Source organism: Notolabrus celidotus, chromosome 11, assembly GCF_009762535.1.
Source record: "Notolabrus celidotus isolate fNotCel1 chromosome 11, fNotCel1.pri, whole genome shotgun sequence".
Classification (NCBI taxonomy): Eukaryota; Metazoa; Chordata; class Actinopteri; order Labriformes; family Labridae; genus Notolabrus; species Notolabrus celidotus.
The window spans coordinates 34,474,409-34,488,639 of record NC_048282.1 but is presented as its reverse complement, the minus strand read 5'-3'; the positions used below and the strand labels follow the sequence as shown (position 1 = coordinate 34,488,639).

At 43.0% G+C, this 14,231-nt stretch overlaps 2 protein-coding genes across 4 annotated transcripts in view; one reads left to right on the top strand and one right to left on the bottom strand.

Moving 5' to 3' along the window:
• The window catches only part of spryd3 (SPRY domain containing 3), a 100,381-nt gene extending 95,265 nt beyond the window's left edge, over nucleotides 1–5,116 (bottom strand). The window contains exons 1-2 of the mRNA XM_034695786.1: nucleotides 5,013–5,116; nucleotides 1,604–1,732 (exon numbers count right to left, since the gene is read on the bottom strand). Coding sequence (XP_034551677.1) covers nucleotides 1,604–1,731 — 128 coding nt within the window. The 5' untranslated portion in view covers nucleotide 1,732; nucleotides 5,013–5,116. The remainder of the gene's footprint in view (nucleotides 1–1,603; nucleotides 1,733–5,012) is intronic.
• A 32-nt stretch (nucleotides 5,117–5,148) lies between these two features.
• igfbp6b (insulin-like growth factor binding protein 6b) lies at nucleotides 5,149–13,370 on the top strand. 3 transcript variants are annotated; one of them, XM_034695790.1, is made up of 8 exons: nucleotides 5,149–5,308; nucleotides 5,412–5,450; nucleotides 7,092–7,319; nucleotides 8,212–8,365; nucleotides 9,205–9,785; nucleotides 10,582–10,616; nucleotides 11,378–11,497; nucleotides 11,843–13,370. In XM_034695790.1, exons 5-8 carry the CDS (start codon nucleotides 9,449–9,451, stop codon nucleotides 11,954–11,956), a joined length of 606 nt encoding a protein of 201 aa, XP_034551681.1. In that variant the 5' UTR covers nucleotides 5,149–5,308; nucleotides 5,412–5,450; nucleotides 7,092–7,319; nucleotides 8,212–8,365; nucleotides 9,205–9,448; the 3' UTR covers nucleotides 11,957–13,370. The 3 variants fall into 3 exon arrangements, with proteins under 3 accessions (XP_034551681.1, XP_034551679.1, XP_034551680.1); XM_034695788.1 differs by having other exon boundaries at nucleotides 8,135–8,365; XM_034695789.1 differs by lacking the exon at nucleotides 5,412–5,450 and having other exon boundaries at nucleotides 8,135–8,365.
• Nucleotides 13,371–14,231: the final 861 nt, after the last annotated feature.

Genomic DNA, 14,231 nt, shown 5'->3' with positions numbered 1-14,231 from the left:
TCAGCTTTCAATTATCAAACTTAATCTGCAAAGATGATTCTCTCTGATCATGAAACTACACCACTGTCATTCATATAACACATCCATCCATCTTCTTCCAGGTCTGGGTCGCGGGGGCAGCAGTCTCAGCAGTGACGCCCAGACACTCCTCTCCCCGGTCACTTCCACCAGCTCTTCTGGGAGGATACCGAGGCGTTCCCAGGCCAGCTGGAGAGATATAATCTCTCCAGCGTGTCCTGGGTCTTCCCCGTGGCCTCCTCCCAGATGGACATGCACAAAACATCTCCCCAGGGAGACATCCGAGAGGCATCATGACCTGAACCACCTCATCTGCCTCCTCTCGATGCGGAGGAGCAGCAGCTCTACTTTGAGCCTCTCTTGGATGTCTGAGCTCCTGACCCCATCCCTAAGACTGAGCCCAGACACCCTGAGGAGAACGCTCATTTCAGCCGCTTGTATTTGGGATCTTGTTCTTTCTGTCACTACCCACAGTTTGTGACCATAGGTGAGGGTTGGAATGTAGATTGACCGGTCAATTGAGAGTTTTGCCTTCTGGCTCAGCTCTCTCTTCACCACAATGGACCGGTACAGTGTCCGCATCACTGCAGACGCCGCCCCGATCTGTCTGTCAATCTCACGCTCCCTCTTCCCTTCACTCGGTGACAAGACCCCGAGATACTTAAACTCCTCCGCTTGGGGCAAAGACTCTCCTCCGACCCGGAGAGGGCAACCCCCCCTTTTCCAACTGAGCACCATGGCCTCAGACTTGGAGGTGCTGATCCTCATCCCAGCTGCTTCAAACCGTCCCATATAACACAGCCTTACAAAATACTGTAGTGTGTTTAGTGTTACACATCAGTAAAAAGCTGGATAAAATGTCACAAGCTTTAAAAATGAAATGAAATAATCCAGTCACTCTGTTGGAGCTATTTACATTGTTTCATATTCTTGATTATTTTTACTTTAATGAATGTATTGTTATTTAATTTAAGGTAAATGTGGGATTAAGTTTGATGCCTTAGGTGTTATCAATATATTCCGTTACTCACCTTTTCTAGGTTGATAGTTTCACACCGGGTGGCGTGTATATAGACAGGCAGACACCGGGTAAGGTGAATTAATTTTTACCCTGAGATGTGTGAGAACAAAGACACTATTGTTTGAATAAAAGCTCTTTTTGTTGTTCAATAAACCACCAAAGAAACTGTATACTTGGCTGGACATCAACAATCTTTGGATCCCCTGTACGATCCACTCTCCCCCATCCCCATGGCCACTACATGAGAGCATGAGCGTGTACGGTTCACAGTCAAACTGAAAACTTTGTTCAAACTTCAGAGATATAAAGACAGAGGCAGAGATAAAAAAGAAGTTGTGGGAGTCACGACTGTCCTGGCAGTTTAAGCACACACCCCATGTGCAGCCACGATCCTTCGCTGCATGTCTTCCCTCGCTCTCTGCTCCTCATGTGTCCTGTCTCTCTTCAGCTGTCTAATCAATAAGGGCAAAAATGCCTTGAAAATAATAATAATACAAAGAAAAACACTCCAGTTCCATTTCTTCGATGAGGACAGTGTTAAATCTTATTCTTGTACATGCTGACCTGAGTGTCTCTCCATCCTTCTGCAGCCTCATGTATCGTTCCTGCGCCGGGCGTCCATCCCCGATGTCTCTGATTCGACGCCTCAGATTCAGGAGGCATCTGTGGTGTAGTACGTTGATGTCGTCCATCCTGGTGGAAAAACCCGGGACAGTGGAGATCAATAACTCAAGTTTACAAGTCTAACACGATGTACTAGCTTCCAAAGCTGCCCCTGGAAATGGACTCCAGATTTACTTGTGCAATAGCTGTTTGGGAGCAAATTATATCCAGCTGATCGTCACAGACTAATAAAAGCAGCAGCCTGAGTGATCAGCTCAAAGTCTGCAGATGTGCTGACTCATGGTAAGACATGAGATTTTTGCATTACTGTCATCATCAGTGTAAAATATGACTGTATAAATAATGGACGTAGTATCCGTGACGTCACCCATCTGTTCCTTAGTGCTGTTTTGAAGCCAATCGTAGGCGGGAGCCATATTGGAAATGCTGACTCATTCAAAAGAGTGTGACGTAAAGAGGCGGGGTTTGAGCCTCCTAGCCAACAGCTATGTGTTCCCGCCAAGCGTGCCGGATACGGCCCTGGTGGTGAGGCTTTCAGCAGTGTGTCTGCCCCCTGGTGGCTGGCTGCAGTATAGGTCAAAAAATCCGTCTCCCCCATTCATTTGAATGGGGGAGCAGTCAAACTTTAAACAATAAATACACGTCGTACGAATGTTTCTCACATCCGTATGCTGTGGTGATATGTAGTTAGTATTTGACTGTTTTGTGTTCAAGGCCTCTTTTTTCTGAAAAGTTTCTTTTTCGTTAGTTATTAGAATTTTAAAAAACAGAGTTTTACTTCCTGTTTCCTTTGATTCACAGCCGCCGTAGAACGAAACTTCAAAGGACACACAGCGTCTTGTGACGCTACGCTGTAGGGCGGAGCTTATTACAGTGGCTTCACAGGCTCTGTCTGCACAATGGCTGCGCCCAGGAGAGGGATTTTTTGGCTTCAGAACTGTACAACGGGAAGAGGCGGAGCAACGCTGTCCATTTTTATTTACAGTCTATGGTTCCCGCCTGTCCATCAAGTCAGTCATGTCCTTATTTGGGCAAAAACTTCTGAACCGTTGCGTTAGAATGCTTCATTTTTTGAGACCGGAGGTTGCAGCTTGGTGTAAACACACGTGTTGGTTTTAATGTGTACACAAGAGAGGTTTATTTCCCCCTCCATGACACCCACAGGTAACCTTCAGATGTAAAAGGTGTCCTCAAACATGTGAGCCAAAAGAAGTGTCATGTGATTCCCAACTTTGGGCCTGAACATTCATGGTATGTCAGGTCATGAATAATGATTGAAACCACAATAAGAAAACAGTAAATGTAAAAAGCTAAATGATGTATATTTTTGTGTCTCTAAGATTTGTTCCCTTCTTTTGACAATAGAGCAAAATGAGGTAGAAGCAGGTTTTGAGTGTAATACCCCTTTCTTATTTTGTAATACCATACAGTACTGTTACATCACTACCCTACACTTTAGACTCCGCCTTATTGAAGCTGAAGAGTAAAGTTCGTGACCACATACGAGGTGATGTAAGACATGACGCAACAGCTGTTAGTTTCACAACAGACATTTGGAGCTCTGACGTTTGTCCCGTGCCACTGCTGAACCTCACTGCACACTGGATCAATTCTTCCCCTTTGAGTTGAAGCGTGCAGAAATGCATGCACACCAGATTCACGGGTCTAAGATTTCTATTGGAGTTGACTTCTTTATAATACAGCACTAAGTGAAGGCATTTCCTTCTCACTGGGTTAGGGTAACATTGCAGCAACAAAATATAGCTAATACATTCATCATGGCGAAAAATACAACAGATGGTTTTGTTCAAAGATAGTTCATTAAAAGGGAACATTTTCAGAATGTACTTGTACTTTTTTTGCACTAAAACAATGGGGAAAATTTGAAGTTGTTGTATGTGGCCCCTGAACTGAAATGAGTTTGACACCCCTACCTTAGAGTGCAAAATGTCCTCTGTAACCATGGATCTCAGGGAGGCTGAAATGGCTTTAACACCCTGTTATAGTTAAAGCTGCTGTTGGTAGTCAAAGAGTAAACATCTGTTCAGAGAGAGGGACTTCGAATGTCAACACTATCCCTCCCAACCAGATTTCCTCTTAGCCCCCCAACACAGATCTGCGTGTGCAGTCATGATAGCGCCGGACTCATAACCAATCAGAGGATGCAGTAGGGGCCGCCCCTTAACCAATCAGGACAGATGAGTAGAGATTAGCTATGATTGGTCCGTCATAACGGGAACAAGGGGAATAATAACATTGCTTGATACAAAGGCTTTGGAAAAGGCAGAGATTTCGCAATAGTCTCAGATTACTCCACTTACCGATGAGTACTGATGGTCATTATGACCTTTTCTCCAAACCCAGCAGAAAAAAAGTGACGTTTTTACACCCTTCCTACCAACAGCAGCTTTAAGCATGCAGAAATGCATGCACACCAGATTCATGGGTCTTGTATAAGTAGATCTAAGATTTCTATTGGAGTATACTTTCCTTCTCATTGAAGTAACACTGCTACAACAAAATATATCTCATACATTTGATATTGTCACAGAGCAGAAGTCAGAACCTCGGATACAGAGCTTTGGGTGCATAATGCCCTCTGTGTCTGTCACCATGGATCTCAGGGAGGCTGGAATAGCTTTAACACCCTGTTATAGTTAAGCTGGAGTTCATTGTGCATTTTGATGTCAGCATACTTTGCCGCACCTCTCACCTGAAGCCCTCACGCACGTTTGACGTCATTGAACTGAGAGTTCAGTGTCTGGACTTCAGGGTGGAGAATTAGGCCGCTCAGTGCATGAACACAAATGACTGAAACTCTGATTTTGGAGCAGATCAGTGGGGACAGATGGTGCAGTAAGCGCAGAGTGAACATCTCACACTTCCATTTCTGTCTCAAAACCTTCAGATCTTTCCTCCGATGGTCCCAGGACTTCAGTTTGAATCAGAAAATGCCAAATCACGGCAACGAGGGGAAGTGGGCGTGCCAATGTTTACATCTGGCGCCGTTAGCACTGAGCTAGCACTAACGGCCATATAACACACGACAGTGATCATAATATAACAATCAATACCTAACGATGTAACCCAAGAATGTTAAGAGCTGATTAGTAATTCAATTTAATAAAACAACTCTGTTTGTATTCGCAGTGAAGTGACGACAGCCCACAGCTGTGTTAGCATCATTAGCCGCTAATATGCTAGCTTCATTCCTTGAATCCTCGGATCAGCAAGATAAAGATTGACTGTTACTGAAAGCACACAGTTTAAAAAATGTCTTCCAGTCTCTGTGTTATCGATAAGGCTCCTGAACCGTGCTGTCAAGGCTGCTAATTAGGCTGAAACTCACCTGTGAACATCAGCTGTCCATTGCTCCACATACAAAACTTTGGAAACTAGAGTCCGGCGCTTTGATATGACGTCACGCTCCCGTCAGTGGATTTAGCCAATGGCGTCTCGTTTAGGGGAATGGTGACAAGCGGTCAGCCAATCAGATGTCTCGAAGGGTTTGCGTGTAAGACAGACCTGGTTTTTAGGCTGTGCCACATTTTCCTACATTTCCTAACTTTTTGTCACCTTTAATGATCATAAACTGGAAGGATATGATATATTTTTAATGATTTTGCTGTGAATTCCTATCTTGAGGTATGTGGGTGTTCAGTTTAAAGCTGTGAGGAGTTTGTCTGGTTATGATAAAGTCTGATAATTCTGCCTTTAAATGACCAACACTGAGTTTTTCATGTCTTAGTAGTCCTTTTAGGTGCCTGTCACTGCTGTGTCACACCAGGTAGGAAGAAAACAGCTTTTTTTAAATCCTCATTGTCAAAGATTCCAACTGACTTACATTTAGACATTTTAAAGGCACTGTGAAGAGTTTTGAACTGGCTGAGAAACAGACTGAAACTGGTACTGATGCCTCTTCATGACCTTTAAGAGTAAACAAGACCATCAGCAACAACACTGATGCCTGCTCTGTTGACGATTTTAATGCTTGAAACCGCTGAGAGGGGGTAGGTGTCAGACCGGGTGATTGACATCTCACTTTAGAAACAGCATTTATTTGACTGTTTTCATGGAAAATTATCAAATTGTGTGATAAATTTGACTGTTGGAAGACAACAGGATAATGTTTTTGTACAAAACACTACTTTTGCATGTACAGGACAAGATATAAGAGGTATCACTTTGTCCACAGGGGGCGCCAAAATCAATACAAATCAAAAGTTCCTCACAGCAGCTTTAAATTAGAATAGAAATGTACTTTATCCTATATATAAGGTGTAAGTTATGTTAAAGGGTAGGCAGGATAAGCCTTGGCTTCAGCCTACACCTTTTTTGGTCAGCATGGAATTGGCCAAAATATATGTGTATGTGTATGCATGTTTACATGTATGCATGAATGTACTTGTGTATGTATGCATGTACAGATCGATATGTGTGTGTATGTATATGCTGGACTCAATATATATATATATATATTTTTGATGAATCCCTCAGTGATTGTTTTGTTTTTTGCTTTTATTTGTAATTTTTACATAGCTCCTATGTTGTGGAGGGACGTGTTGGTTGCTGACGCAGACCAAAATAAACCTAATCAATCAATCACTTTATTCATCCCTAAAGGTGGAAATTCAGGTGTCTGGCAGATAAAATGATAAAAATCACATAAAACAAGTAATCCAGGTGTCTGTCAGCTCATCTCCCATTGGCTAGAGAGTTATGAAGCCTAATGGCTGCAGGGATGAATGATTTTCTGTATCTCTCAGTTCTGCAGCGCAGAGAGATGAGCCGTCCACTGCCGCTGTTTCCCTGGTCCACAAAGAAGTTCTGAAGTGGATGATCTGTGTAATTTAGAATGGCCTCTAGCTTCTTCTGTGTGCATCTCTCCACCACAACCTCCAGTGAGTCCAACCTGATTCCAATCACACTGCCAGCTCTTTTCACTAGTTTGCCTCGTATCCTTGTGTTTTATACTGCTTCCCCAGCAGACTGCAGCATAGAATAACACACTTGCCACCACAGACTGATAAAACATCTGCAGCATCTTACTGCAGATGTTTAAGGATCTGAGCCTCCTTAAGGAAAAGAGGCGGCTCTGACAAAATGACAAAAACAAAACAGAGTGTTTTGTGTCCATGTAGTTGTTTTAGGTGCCTGTCACAGCTGTGCCAAACCAGGGAACAAAAAAAATGTCTGTTCAGGCTGACTTGCATTTAGACATTTTAAATTAAAGAGATGATGGGATTTTTCATGGGAAAACTACTTTTACATGTACAGGGCAACATCAGCAAAGAGAGTAGGAGTCCTGCTGTATCCACAGGGTCCTCACAGTGGCTTTTACAGAGAGTCAGAGGGATAGCATTCAAAAGTGCATTAAAGTCTCCCACCTTAACTTTAGTGAGCATTTTTATTTCTGTGTTGAAAGCAGGAGTGGCAGAGGAGGAACTCTCTGAGCCAGCTGGGAAGGACCTGAGCTTGGGAGACAGGAGAAGGAAGAGATTGATGAAGAAACAGCGTCTGGCTGGAGAAGGAAAAATGTACAACCCAGGGCCAGTGTGGAAAGGAGAGCCCCCATTGGTCTGGCGTGTGTCTTGGAACATTTTCCTGATATGTGGAAAGCTGCAGCGCCCGAGCTGATGGGAACACAAGACGGCAGGTGATTTCTGCCCTCTGTGCCAAGATTAATCAGAACAACAGGCGGCTGATAGCTAAACAGATTTTGGCCTCATACAGCCCTGAATTCAAACAGGAACAGGCCAGTGGCTTTGTGTGTGTGTGTGTGTGTGTGTGTGTGTGTGTGTGTGTGTGTGTGTGTGTGTGTGTGTGTGTGTGTGTGTGTGTGTGTGTGTGTGTGTGTGTGTGTGTGTGTGTGTGTGTGTGTGTGTGTGTGTGTGTGAATGATTCGTCATGTTTTTCCCAAGAACTATTTCAGGAGCGAATGATTCCGTCCTAGACAAACTACACACAGCACTTTCTATGTGTGTACATAATTGTCTTGCTTTTTTTAAAGTAGCATGATAACTAAACTCTGTTTATGCTCAGTGAAAATATTTGGCTTCGTGGTCATGTTGAATCTGTCCTCAGAGCGCCCATAGCAGTAAGGAAACAGCAGATAACACAGGAGACAATGGGACTCTAGATAAGAGAGGAATTCCTCCGAAGTCTTTCTAGCACCATGCTTCAAATACTTTTTTATGTGCAGACCCTTGACTCTGCTTTGCTTTTTTCTGTGTTTGCCATAAAAGACACAGAAAGTAGCATACTTAATGTTCTCACTAAATAACTTTTATAATTGTGCAGACTTAAGTTAAGGTAAGGAACACTCTCAGGTGTGTTTTAGTTACAAACGTTGCAAACTTACTTTATGCAACAGCCTTCAGGAGTGAAATAATCATGCATTGTGTATTGTAGTGTAACAAAATCATGCACACACACACAAAGTAACCTGTATTTATTCATATTACATCACAGAGCTGTGCATTCATGGCAGTCAGGATCAAGTGTTGTGCTCTGAGAAGATGCATAAAGGACTTTTGGTTCTTCTTAAGATGGAAAATCCAAACAGGCTGTGTGGAGAGCAATGGATGGATTTCTCTATTAGCAGTTTGGCTCTGGTTGGTCGATGTGCATTCCTCCCAGAGTAACCTCCCCCCTCGCTCCTCCTAATTATCCAGATGATTACTCTTCCAATTCAAACAACTGGTGAGCTATACCCTTAACTGGCCTCATACTCACTGTATTATACTGTACGTGAAGTCAGCTGAAGTGTGAAAGCTGCTGATATGTGATCAAGAAGTTGGCAAGCTTTTTTAAAAGAGGATTAGTTTTATGAAGAGTGGATGCATCACTGACTCAGCAGTGATTTCAACATGCTGAGGCACAGTTTGGATGTGTGCTTCATGAACACATCTGACAGGCATTTGTTACACTTCTGTTTGGTAAAACTTCTGAACTATAATGAGAAATCAATAGCTACATTTTCTAAACTTTTATGTGTCTAATGAGTCTCTTTAGTTTCACATAAAGGCTCTCAGGTGCAGAATCAGCTGTATCATTACAAGCGGGTGCAAAGGAAATGTATTCACCACAGCAAAAATTCCCACAGCTGTGCATTTATTGTACAAATGGAATCGCAGTGGCACGGCTCACGCAGGCACACACTGTTTATACATTTGCATGTGTTACCATGGCAAATATGTTTCCAGAAAGGTCTCTGACATTGGAAAGAAAAGTGCACAAAGCTGAATATGGCAACTACTCTTAATGCATTTGTAACACTGAGCACAAGTGTGGGAAGACGGGCTGGATGTATGTGTTGGTATAAAACAGAAAGGGGTGGGAAGATTTTGATAATTTCTGAAAGGAACATAATCCACCCCCCACTTGCTCTCTCACTCCCTGCCACCTCCCTTTCTCTCTCTCTTCTCTCTCTCTCTCTGAGTCCCAGCCCCTGAAGGTGTCATAACTGTGCTCTCTCTCTCTTTCTCTCTCTCCCTCCCTCTCTCTCTCTCACTCACTCACTCTTTATCACCGCCTTTCAGATCTTTAAAAGCCGGTGCTTTGCCGTGTCTCTCTCGATCTCCATTTGTCTCCTCTGGCACTGCAGGGGACTCAACCAGCAAAGCACCAAGGAGAGCTACTGTATAGAAACGAGAGAAAGACCGAGGAAAGGGGAGAGAAAGAGAGAGAGAGAGAGGGGAAGAAATATATACATCCAGAAATAGAATCAGCCACATTTAACTGACAGAGAGTGACAAAGTGGAGAACCTGAGACCTGGACACAAAATGCCTATCCTTTCTAACTTAACAACCGTTGCTTTGTTGCTGATTGCTCACTGCGGATCATGGACCGGGGCAAACCGCTTGGGCCCCTTCAAGGTCTGTCCCTCCTGCAAGGATCCACTGGGGGCAGGCCGGCCCCCCAGGGACCATAATTCTGCTGGCAGCACATCAGTGTTGGCCCAGGGAGAGCCCTGTGGTGTGTACACCCTGAGCTGTGCCAAGGGGCTCCGCTGTGTCCCCCCGCCGAGGGAGCACAGCCCTCTGCAGGCTCTGTTGCAGGGAAGGGGCATTTGCGCCAAGCACAGCAGGACAACTCCCACTGAGAGGCCCCAGCCCACAGGTAAGATACTGTACACACACGCCGAAAATTGCATGTGCACACATACATGCATGCACCTTTAGATGGCACATGCATTGACTCTGCAGGTAGGCTTGTATTTAAAGTGTCTCCTGTGTTGCAGTGAATTGCATGTGATGCTGTGTCACTCAGCAGCAGAAGAAAGGCCAATTAGTGTTTGACATTTAAGCCTGGATGCATTTTGTGCACCACAGATGAATTTGCAAAACCTCCAGCATCCACCACTGCTCAGCAAAGCCTCAGGACTCACTCTGATAGAAATGACATTTATCATTACTGTTCTATTGAAAGAAAATCTGTCAAATCACACTAAAAGGACCTTTTTCTGTCCTCTAGTTGGTACAATACTTTACAAGTAAAAGATTCATCACATCTATGATTTGTACAGTAAAATATATATCATGTGTTCCGATGACAGAGTGCATGTCTGTGATCTGTCCTACAAGTGAGCCTCTCTGTAGAGAATTTCGAATGAATGTGAAACTGTCACAGTGTCACCTACATCCTGATCAGGCTGCTTTTTATTGCAGTGATCTCCATCTACTGTTCAAACTGAGATACTGCGATTAACTGACTGAGGAGGAAATATACTGTTTGAAATGAGGTCTCTTATTAAATGAGCTCTTCAGATCGATCTAATGTGTTCAGTGATGTCTTTATGAAATGTTCAAAATAGACACTGGAGTGTAAATATTCTATATGCAGCTTGTTTCATTAAATTAGGACACTGGATGTGGTTTGATGTTAATGGTTGGATTGATGTCTCGTTTCCTCTCAGGTCCTCATCCCTCACACAGTGGTGACATTGAAAAAGTAAGTTCATGCTTTTTAAAGTCTTCGTTCAGTAAAACTAATCAATCGTTATCTTAATGATAAAAATCCTGAGGTGTTTATTCTGCAAAGTGAGATTGCGTTAATACCCATCATATGCGATGTAAGGTTTGTATATGAAGCTGCGTCGTATCACAGAGAGTTGCTGCCATAGATCCTGAGCGGTTTGGGGTGTTGCAGTGGCATGTACACACACTGCCCTGAAGCCATGCATTATGGTGCATGATGTGTGTGCTGCTATGCGGCAGAACTAATTGAGCATGATGAGAATCAGGAAAGTTTCAAGTTGGCCGTTGCCTTCTTCGATTTTTACTTTGAGATCTCCAGCGTTTGATCCGATGTGTACAGTACGACACGATGGGAACAACTGGAGTCACTGAATTGATCAAGATGACACACTTTCATTTCACAAAGTGACACACAAATGCACACGTCACTTCATTACACTCAGTGACCTGAAAAGCTAAAGCATTGTGTAACAATATGGTTATATAATGTTACACAATATGTGACATTTGATGTATATATATAAATATGTACATCTTCTCTGCTGCTTCTGGCTCTAATGCTGCATCACTGTAGCTAATCCTTTGTGATTCACATCGACATGTGTTGCGATCAAAGAGTATTGCTGCCAACTCGACCACCTGAGGGGAAGATAGCAGCTTGCTTCTGCCACTCTGTAGTTGAAGACAGGTTCGATAGAGAAGTCACACTCTGCATTGCTGTTTTTTAATCTCCAGGCACCCTGCCGCAAGCTGCTTAATAGTGTCCTGAGGGGTCTGGAGCTGACAATCTTCCAGTCTGACCGTGACATCTATATACCCAACTGTGACACCCGTGGCTTCTACAGGAAAAAGCAGGTAGAGTGTTGCAGTCACCCAAAGCATCATGAGACATTAAACTGTAACTTTATTGGCTCTAACATGTGAGGAGATGTGTCTCTGCTGCACTTTAACTGTGTGCATACCTGAGAGCTGCTCTCCTCTGCAGCTTCCTGAGATTTTTCTGTGAGAATAACTGACACTTCTCTCTGTGAGCCTCTCAGCTGTGAGCTCAGAGGATCAGTACTGCGCTATGATGACATATCATTTTCTCTCTCTTCCTCTCTCACCACCTTTCCCCCACATTATCTCTACCCTCCTTTCAAATCTCCCTCTCTCTCTCTCTCTCTCTCTCCCTCTCTCTGTCTTTTTAATCTCACACAGTGCCGCTCCTCCAAGGGCATGCAGCGTGGCCACTGCTGGTGTGTGGACGAGCTTGGCACGCCCGTGCCCTCACGTGCCAGTGAGGATGGTACAGTACCGTGCGATGGGGAGTGAGGGATGAGGCTGTCCTATTGCTCTGAGCCAGGAGGAAGAGGAGGAGGAGGAGGAGGTGGAGGAGCAGGAGCACAGGGAGAGGGGGTGGCTTTAGCATGTGCTAGACACTGCCTGGACAGGAGGTAGCAGGGATAAACCACTTCCTATGGAAAACACACACCGGTTAATGTCCTCTCTAAAGCAAGACACACACACTCTCACAGTCCAGCAGCAGCAACAGCAACATCTGCCTGAATGTTCAACAGTTGCAGCAGCGTCCTCTGCGTCTCCTGGTGACACGCTGCATGCTCACATTAACGCTCCGTGAACTGCCTCAGTGATCCAAAGCGGTATTACTCCGAATGATCTCTATATTCCCTGGCTCTTGTCCCGGCTTTCTGGTAGATTTCTGTTTTTCTTTTGAGTTTAGGATAGCTGACACTGCCTGTGTTTGTTCTGATCTCAGTGGGCTGAAATACTGTTACGCAGGTGATCTGACACAGATGTTTAAAAAAGATGTGTCTCCCTCACCGTCCTCTCTCCCTCTCTCCAAAGATACACTGATATCAACGTACCTAATCCACAGAATTTTTCTTTTCTATTAATTTATTTTTGAGTCTGTATTTCCATCCAGTACTGCTTGAATCTTACAGTATCTTATATATGTGTCGTCAGAGTCAGAAAAAATAGTCATATGAATATGATCCTGGATGCTTCTGTTCATTTTATTTCTGACTGCTTATTTAGTTGATTGTTTGTACATATGTTTGAATTTTGTGGTCGACTGTGTGTTCTGAAGTGGCAGACTAAAAGCTTACGGCTGTTACCCTTTTCAAAAAGTTGTAAGGCATATTTTTATACACGTCAATATAATATTTTATATATGAATTGTTGGTTTATTTAATGAACTACAGTACAATGCCATGTATTTTTATATTGTCAGCAGTTTCTTATTTAAAGACAGAGATTATTTTATTTCATGTTAGGGGAAGTGTTGTGCTTCAGAGGCACCTTTATGGCAAAACTCATCACATTCATCAGAGGTCTATTCAACTGCTGCACATGTCATGGTTATATCTTATGTTTTCACTTCCTTTTTTTATTTATGCATCGTTTATTTGAGAACTGAGAATGTTCATGTAACTGTTTTGTTTCGTTTCGGCACATCATACTTTCCGATTCTGGTTTCAACAGAGGAAAAAAACGAGATCAAATTTGTTATTGTTCTAGTCTGTCTCTCCCGAGTCCTTGCAAAAGTCATGAAATTGTGTGCTCTGTCAGTGTGATTAGAATTTATCTATTTCTGAACAATCTTGTTGTGCCAATGTGTGTGCCGTGATGAAAGGTCTGTGCACAAAGGACCTGTAAGATTTACAAAAATGAAAATAAAACATAATGATAATAAAAGTGGAGAAGATTAAAACATATATTAATATAACAACAGCTGTCTGTCTTTTCTTTTCATGTGTCCGGATGTGTTGAGCATGAAGGTGTTTCAGATGATCTGCAGCACACACGACAACAAATATAAGAAATCTAGAGAGTAACTATGAAGTTAGTTTTACTACTTAACACACATGCAGATACATTTCTCATAAAAGACATTTGATCCTCCAATAAAACATGACACAGAATCAGACAACTGAGCAACAGTACATAAAGAAGAATCACTGTAAGATTGGCTGCACATTTCAAAGCGACTTCAATACTAATGCATCAATCAATCAATCAATAAATCTTTATTTGTATATCGCCAAATCACAACATTATCCTCAGACTCTTTCCAAACAGAGCAGGTCTAGACCGTACTCTGTGTTCTATTATTAACAAAGACCCAACATCAACACTGGATCAGATCCAGTCCCATCTTACAGACAGGACTCAGTCTGATCTCATCTTAATCCACCATGAGCAGAGCACTTTGCAGCATTTAGCAAGTCCCAGGTAAGATAGGAGCCTAATAACACATGAGGTACTATGAAATAAGTCACCCTGTATTATGAGTAGTCTTTCTTTTCATGCACAGTGCATCAAATTCTAGGTGCAGAAAGTGGAAACAATATGTTATGCAGTAATGTCACATTGTTTTCATTAGTAAGGATCAAATTACAACAATATGTGTTGAAATATTTGATGAAAATGTAAGAGTTTATATGTTGAGATGAGCAGTGAAGGTGGAGGAAGGATGTCAGCAGGTCAGAGAGGATGCACTGAAGACTCAGGGTAGTGGTGACGTGTAAGGTGTTGTTCTACTCGAGCTAGTCCCAGCTAAGACTGTACCAAGATACATAAGAGA

Excerpts from the sequence above, each read along its gene's own strand:
- igfbp6b (XM_034695789.1), top strand. The coding sequence starts at position 9,449 with ATGCCTATCCTTTCTAACTTAACAACCGTTGCTTTGTTGCTGATTGCT. Across the intron at positions 9,786-10,581 it reads TGAGAGGCCCCAGCCCACAG|GTCCTCATCCCTCACACAGT; the intron begins GTAAGATACTGT and ends GTTTCCTCTCAG. Across the intron at positions 10,617-11,377 it reads ACAGTGGTGACATTGAAAAA|GCACCCTGCCGCAAGCTGCT; the intron begins GTAAGTTCATGC and ends TTTAATCTCCAG.